The sequence below is a fragment of the Stylophora pistillata genome, chromosome 9, assembly GCF_964205215.1.
Source record: "Stylophora pistillata chromosome 9, jaStyPist1.2, whole genome shotgun sequence".
Taxonomy (NCBI): domain Eukaryota; kingdom Metazoa; phylum Cnidaria; class Anthozoa; order Scleractinia; family Pocilloporidae; genus Stylophora; species Stylophora pistillata.
Window position 1 is genome coordinate 773,756 of NC_142527.1, and position 8,206 is coordinate 781,961.

General features: G+C 37.0%; 1 protein-coding gene across 1 annotated transcript; it reads right to left on the reverse strand.

Moving 5' to 3' along the window:
- Nucleotides 1-656: 656 nt before the first annotated feature.
- Nucleotides 657-5,385, reverse strand: LOC111342333 (uncharacterized). The gene is made up of 3 exons (XM_022949409.2): nt 4,805-5,385; nt 4,575-4,646; nt 657-2,872 (listed from the first exon to the last, which is right to left on the reverse strand). The coding sequence occupies exons 1-3, from the start codon at nt 4,871-4,873 to the stop codon at nt 2,030-2,032; spliced, it is 984 nt and encodes a 327-aa protein (XP_022805144.2). The 5' UTR covers nt 4,874-5,385; the 3' UTR covers nt 657-2,029.
- Between the last annotated feature and the right edge of the window lie 2,821 nt (nt 5,386-8,206).

Here is an 8,206-nt window from a genome sequence, read left to right on the forward strand (position 1 = left end):
CGAGATTACTGTGATGTGGTCTGGCCTGTTTACTGGGAAGGGGGGGAGGGGGCATCTGTAAAAATTTCTCCTTTATTAATTGTAAACTGCCGCCGGCAGTCTGGAAAAGTCCCCCGCACAGTGTTGTAAAGCGCATTAGAGCATTTACATGGAAATGCGCTATAGAAATTGATCTATATTATTATTATTATTATATTAAGGAGACATTTCTAATTGGTTTAACTGAAAAACTCTTGTTACTTCACCTCCCAAGGTACCTGAAAATGTTCAAAATTATTCCTCGTCTTACCCACCTTTCCCTACTTTGTTGACAGGATCAGGGCATTAACAGAAATTGGGACATGCACATATTAGCTTTAGTCAATCAGTCCTCATCTGGGCCCAGTTGTTCGAAGACCGATTAGCGCTAACCCAGGGTTAAAGTTTAATCCAGGTTTCTATATTTCTCTGTTGATAAGCCGTTTTAAAATAATTTTACCAATTCTTCTTAGAGCATTCAATCAAAAAATTGTAAACAAATGGAATTAAAGTGAAATTAATTTTAAAGCTTTCAGATCTTCAATTAAATTTCACGGTAACCCTGGATTATCTTAACCCACCTTCGAACAACCCGGCCCTGAGTTCTGCTTATCTGCTCAAAAAAAGTACAACAGGTATCAAGGGCCAGTCCAGTGAGCCTTTTTTTTTAATTAAAAATAATTGTTTTTCTAACCCTAGGCAAAAATTCATATATTGAAATAGCTTCTACCAACTGACAATTTGAACTAACAATTAACTTTGCTGTTGTCAAAGAATTTCACTACTCTCCAATAATTATCGCATGGGGAATTACTTTACAAAGCTTACAATGCAACAACAAAGTGACAATTATCATCCAAGTTAATGTACTGCCAAGTGAGTGTCTATGTCTATGTGCTCCCAAATTTCTACTGTTATCTACAACAGCACTGACTGTGAAACTGGATTGCTTAGAATTCATTATAATTACTTAAGAGGGTAACAGAAAGTGGTATAAATTCTGTATTATTAAGTAACCAGCAACAGTCATGACTAACCCCAGAGTGAACGCCAGGGCTCATTCAGACTTTGCAGAAACTAATCTAACCAAATTTCAAACCAGACATACCACACTTGGGAACTTCACCCTTTAATTCCCAACAGCGTCACCCCTGTATCAAACACAAAGGTAATGATTTTGAACTCAAGAAGCTCTTGATTGTTCAACAAATTCTCCTTGTACAAAGGACTAATACTCCCTATCCAAAAGACAATTACACTCAGAAAAACACCATCACACTGAAATATTTTATACTAAGAACCAATAACCATGTGTTCAAAGAAAAACAATCAAAAGCAATAATAGCAAGAACCATAACAAAACAGATACAGAAAATTTTAACTACCAAATGACTGCTGCCCAACTGAATGTACAGTAACCATTTTTGTGATTGTTCATATGTTGAAGCATCAAGACATTGTGAAAATTTTTTTGCTTTAATTTACCTCTTGTGCATTACATAGAAAAACTACTGTAAGATATAATCTTATATCTGTCTATACCAATTCTCTAGTAAATTTCATAAGCACATCAAAATTAATACCAGAGAATAATCATTATTGCAAAACTAGACCTTCAATTTTGATCATAACAATCAGTAATTAAAGCCAAAATTTACAAAATTTACTACTAATGTTATTACACTCTCAAATATATTTCATACAATTTTGCAATTTTCAACATATGCAAACTGAGAAATTCTGAGAAAAATATTTAACCCACAATTGTTGGATGAATGAGTTAAATCTCCTTGCAAAAATGACAACAAAGTAATTTTTTTAAAAGGCTAATTAAGGCTCTTTAAGACTTTCACTTGCTGTGTTAGTTATGGTAAATAAAAACAAATTAAAGCAAGAATAAAAAAAAATCAAAATAAAAAAGTTGAGAAAGCACCAACTAAAAATTTTAAATTCTCAGTTTGTCTAATTTTGAAAATTGTTAAAAAAAAATGGATACTACATCTATAAATTGCTAAACTTGTAATAAAGGTGGTGATATTCTTCTACAAAGATAGCAAGAGGGTTTCTTTCCATTCTCAAGAGGAAATGGACACCACACTTTACGCATCATAAAATTGACCAAAAACACCAAAAAGATTCCTCCGACTGCATCAACACCATAGTGGTGGTTGGAATACAGAGCAGCCCAGGTAATCCACACAACATGAAACATTGCAAACTTTTCATTTATCCAGGGTCCGCTCACTAAAATCACTGCAGGCCACGCAACGTGCAGTGAAGGAAATGCTCCAAACGGCAATGGAGAAGCTGCATAAAGTCCGTGAAAGAATGGCACTCCTAAAGCTGCATCAAGTCTGTGAAATCCAGCTTCATTCGCTCCTGCTTTAAGAACATCTCCCACGGGACTAAAAACAACAGAGTCCACATACCAAGGTGGTGCTGTCGGGAAAAGGAACTGTATGATGGTTGCAATGAGATTCACCCAGCCAGCACACCAGAGAAAGGGAAACACTCCACGAATGCTATGATTGCTTACAATTTTAAATAAGATGAATAGGAATGGAAGAGCAAAATGAAATATGTAAGGAACTGCAGCAACACAGTCAAGAGCAGGATGTGCAAATTTTGCCAGCATTTGATGAGGAAGACAATGGAAAACCAACACTTCCATCCACGGTAAGAAAGTATGGTTGGGTTTTGTCACTTTGCCAAGTCCTAAAATTGTTCGTAGAAGTGAATAATTCGAATAAACTATGAGGTATGCCAAAAATGGAATGGCAGCCAGTAAAGTGTCTTTAAAAGGTATCTTTTTTACCTTTCTTGGTAGTTCTTCAAACAAGGAGGTTACTTCAGCCTGTAAAGAAAAAAATAATGAACTCTCTCAGATTGTTTCTCTTACAAGTCTGACCCAAACTGGAATCAACCACTTTCAACAGAGAGCAAATATAATTGGTAGCTAGGATATGTATCTTTGATCGCATTTTTACCCCATACTTTCACAACTAAGGGTTGACCATTGATCAGAAAACTCAGAAAACTCAGTCTTTCCACTGACTTGACCCTTTTTGAAATTCTAGAATAACTGTAGAATATGCCAGAGGGTTGAATTTCAGGAAAATTCTGTAGCTTCCTTGCTTCCCTAACCACCCACATGTACCCAACACTGACAATATTGGAAGGTATGTAAAAAAAATGCTGAAAATTTTCAGCTGTTTCTTTGTTTCCATATCACTAAGAACAATGAAGTTTAAATTTCTCTCCATCTTAGATTATCTATCATGGAATTTCACAAAAACATATTACAGAATCACTCAAATAATTGCTAGAGAAGAGTAAAACATGGACATATCTGGCAAACATTGTACTTAGCATTCTTTGATAAAGCTGTCATAGTTGTAGTAGTATGACATGATATATCAAACAATTTCTTAATAATATTCCACAAAGAGATAACAACAATCATACATTTTAAAGCATAAGAAAAAAAAAGGTTTGCAGCCAAAAAATAAACCAATAATCTCCCAAATCAAAACATTGTGTTTACTTTCTTGATTTATGGATGTTTTGAAATATCACTCTCATTTGATATAGAAATTACTTCCAAAAAATAACCCTGACAAAGAAAATGAAAATTCACAGTATCCATCAATTTTCCAACTTCGCACTTGCAATTTTTAAGACCACTTCAAGCAAATGTTTATTTCGTGGTTCAGTGCAACATGATACGCGATAAATGTTGGCATATGCACAACTTCGCGAAATGTCATCACCCCAACCGCCGGTAAGACCAAAATTCAAGCTACAGTTATCCATTTGTACTCTAAAAACATTGGAATTGGATTTCGTAATTTGACAAATTCCTCAAGCAGACTTAGAAGGGTTTGAAGACAACACCCATTTCGTGGCAGATCAGATTCGCGTGCGTGACCTCCTTGAAATGTATCAAGTTCCAGGACGTTCTATGAAATGGACGACTTTAGTAACATCCTCACGTAAAAGGAACTTCAAAAAAGGCTATAAATCTTTACATATTTTCTCCGAAAAGATAAACCACGACACAGCGGTTAATTAAAATATCCAGTTAGTTTTGAATATCCGATGCAAATCAACGGAGTCTTCTTTATGCGTCGCATACCTCCCCTTGGGTCAGCACGCAACCTCTTCATAGTGCAAAAACGATGACAAGATATCATATGAATACCCTCTCGAGGCAATGGATAAGCCTAGAATTACGCTTTGAGGCTGGGAAAAGGAGAATATTACAAGCGCCCCAACTAATGAATTATTTAAGAAACGTTGGAATAATTCTACGCTTCGTTGGCCCCGAGGAAAAGCTCTAACACCCAGAGCAGCAATGAAATGTTTACACGGAAATCGCAACTTCTTGACACATGAGCAAGGACATCCAACTTCAAAATTCTATAGAACTCAATATTATGAACATGTCGATACAACAGTGGAAATAAATTAAGCGATTTCTAACACAACAAACGACTACTCTCGCTCGCTCGTCAAATCATCTAATGACGAAAACAGTTGCTCGTAGCAAACCCTACCTGTTTGGTTTCCCAATAGATTTCAAACGCTTCCTTTAGCGACCTTGCAAAGCGATTCCATGAAATCAGAATCTGCAATAAAAATATACAAAAGGTTCGAGAACTTGAATAATGAGCACTAGGAATTGCAAGGTATTGAGGAAACAGTTCTAACTTCTAACTTTGTATACATTAGAGGCACACGGGAGGTCACATTCACGAAGAGTGCAAAGCAAACACATGTAAATTACCCTTCCAGTTTTGTCGTGGATCATAACGTTCTTATCCCCTCGGAAATGCTTTCCAGACCTCGTTGTCATAGTGCTTAGTACTTTATTTATATTCAAAGTGAAATGTTTAACTTCCTTGAAGCAGCTAGTCGGTTAACCACGAGAACTTTCGATAGGCAAAGTGCGCCAAGTCAAACTTTCTTCCAACGATTCTCCAAAACAAATCTATCTTTAGGAAATGGTGCTATCTCCACATTGTCTCCTCTCTATAAATTTTCAGAAGAAATAAGTTCATTCGGATTAGCTGCTCAGATCTTCTCTTCAGGAAATGTTGTGTCAGGCGAAGTTGTGAAATACAACCAATATGGCGTTCGTAGAGCGGGCGTGTCGTGAATCAACAAAACGAAGGTAAATCTAGACGTCCAAATTCAGCTTCAAGTCACCAGATTAAGCTCCCTCGATAGAAAAGAGACTAAGAAACAAGCTTCCTTTCACTGTATGGAGTTTCTTCGGTAGAAAAGCGTGTTCGAATGTAGTAACTTTCGTTACAACAAATCGCTCACTCCATTTCAGTGAGGTGTTGAGAAAGAAGGATGTGGGAGAGTATGCTGGGAAATAACGTTTGTTGCCATAACGATAGCGCAAAGTCCAGCGCGCAACGTCATCGATATTTTTTGCTCGCACCGGAAGTCGTTGGCCCACACGCTTTCTTCACACCTTTTTCTCAGCTAATTTCAAATGGAATTAATTGCATGGAAAGATTTTTCAATCATCATTTTGATTTCACGTCTAACATTCCAATTTTTTTTCTTCCGACGCTTGACATTGTCTTCCGCTTAAAAATCGAAGGAGAAAAATCAATTTTGTGCTTTACCATATTTGGTCATGAGGTTTGATCTAGGTAGAATCGATTCGAATGCGAGTGATTCAACACCACGTGTAACTCATTTTTATGGCTTAGCTTGCATTGAGACAAGAAAGAGCGATAAGAGAACATACAACGATGAATCCAAAATAACTATCCAAGACAAGAGAAAAAGAACATTCGTTAAAAAAAAAAAAAAAAAAAAAAAAAAAAAATCAACAAAAGTATATGAATAAATAATCGACAATCGACCGCATATGAGGACTTTCATTTTATTTCTGTCTTTCAGACCACGTGCGGCCAGTACTATTATGATCCTACAATTTTTAACGCTAAACTCATTGGGCCGTCGGAATCGATCGCTACACCACATCATTGTCTGTTGCTAGAAATTTCCAAAAGATATAAATCAATTGAATGATAAATACTCCAATTTGACGACTCGTTGATTCAAATCAACGGCCCGCCCAACTATTTTAGCGCAAAAATGGACGGCAAATGCCGGCACAATGTTTAGCCATAAGCAACCCGCGACTCTCCTTTCACTTCACGAATATTGTTTTATTTGCCCTTTTTTATTTGCTCTCCGAATCTATCACGCTTCGAATCTATTTGGCCTCTGCTCTGCACACTTCCAGTTATAAATGGAAAACACGTGTACTACTCAGGGGGTAGGAGGCGGGAGACTGATGGAAACACCCTTCAAAGAAAGTAAGATGATTTTCATGTTTGTCACGAGTTTGAGAAAAAGAGAAAAAGTCTGTTTACCCCACAAGGAGCTGATTCCCAAATCTTCTGATTTTGTGCTCCGATAATTGCCCTCTATATTACAGGGAATTCCATCGTGGGTTGTGTCTAGAGTCTTGCATACTGCCTATAGACCAGCAATGTGATTGATTGAGTGAGTGAATAGAAAGACAAATGGTAAAAGTCTAGTTCGATGGAGGATTGATATCAACACTGTTATTCTTTCCTGAAACAACTGTCTTGCAAAGTATCCGCCTGCATGCTTGAACGTGACCGCTGGCCGCCTCCGCTTACAGTTCTAGAAAAGGCTTGCTTTAAATTAGAATAACCGAGAATGTTTGGACCTCATATTGCTCTAGACAATGAAGTTCGTAACAAACCAAAAATTGTCGTTCCTGCATTGAACGTTAGCTTCCATGGTCTTATGGGAAGAAAAATGCCGTAGGTTTGAAACGTGTTTTTAGTATGTCCTAGCGACAAGAAATTAAATATGGAATTAGGTTTACTTTTTATTCGTGCGAAAAAAAAATAATGAAAAAACAAATGCTACACAAAGCAAAAACTGTTTGATTACTGAAGTAAAGAAAATCCCTTGCAAAATTCCGAAAATACGAAGTTCGTTCACACTAATAAATATATCATAGATGATAATGAATAAATCTGTCAATCGCTATCTGAGTCGTTTATGGTGAACCATTTAAAAACTTGCTCAGGAGCTGAATATTCCTATTTATTACACGACTCGGGCAGTCAGAGGGCTAAAATCAACCAATCAAAATGCTCTATTGCCAGTCAATATTCTCTCAGTATTGGACCGGGCACTGTCCCGAATGGTCCCGAATGATACCGCACTTGTGTCCATTTGAACTTCAGTCGTATAATAAATCTCTTATTAACCAAGCTTGCTCGGGACCGTACTGGAAGAATATCGGCCCTCGGTCTTTTTTGTACGGACCGAGCGCAGCGAGGTCCGTACTGTGAAGACCTCGGGCCGATATTCTCCCAGTACGGCCCTCGCGCTTGGTTAATGAGATATATATATATTCCTATATTCCTATTTTTTTTTTCAACAACTTGCCGTCAAATATTTCGCTCACAGAGCGGGTCTCGATGGGGTGATGGCTTTTACGGCTAACGCTTAACCAATTTACGGCTAACATTTTATATCTTTCCATTGTTGTCTCCAGAATTTTGCTTAACAGTTAACTTTTGTTACGACCAACGGTTAAAACGTGTTAATTTTTACGCCTAACGGCTATTTTTTTTGGCCGTTTTACGGTTAACCGTTAATCACATTGAGACCTTAAGATTGGACTGAACTCACCCTCCATGGTTTCATCATGCCACAAATAAAATGTTTGAAGAGTATTAGGCCTTTCTTCGAACAGATATTTTTTTAAACGAAATGAGAGATCTGAATTAACAACTTGGTATGATATCAGAATATATACAACTCCAAAACAAGTATCGAGAAAGCTTATTTCTAATTGGCTTAAACTCTAATCAATCGAGGGCTGTATAAATTGATTAAAACCTTTCTTGTTCGTCAGATAGTACCAACTTTTTTTTCTTCGTTAGTTGTTTCCATTTATGAATAGTTCTTTCCTGTGAGATTCTTTTTCGGATCTAATTCGGTTACCACTAAAACAGCATGGAAGAGAATGGATATAATGGAAGCTTTTACTCGTTCTATGACAATACTGGTTCTCTTCAAGTGGCGGCCCCTTGAATTCAGTGAAGCTGTGTACATAGAGATCCTAGCTTTATGAACTATACTTAACAATTATTCCACGAGCGCGCGTTGGATATGA

Bases quoted from the DNA above. Each gene is read 5' to 3' on its own strand.
- LOC111342333 (XM_022949409.2), bottom strand. From the start codon at position 4,873: ATGACAACGAGGTCTGGAAAGCATTTCCGAGGGGATAAGAACGTTATG. The intron at 4,647-4,804 runs GTAATTTACATG...TTTTTATTGCAG, and splicing joins TCCACGACAAAACTGGAAGG to ATTCTGATTTCATGGAATCG. The intron at 2,873-4,574 runs GTAGGGTTTGCT...TTTTCTTTACAG, and splicing joins TCTATTGGGAAACCAAACAG to GCTGAAGTAACCTCCTTGTT.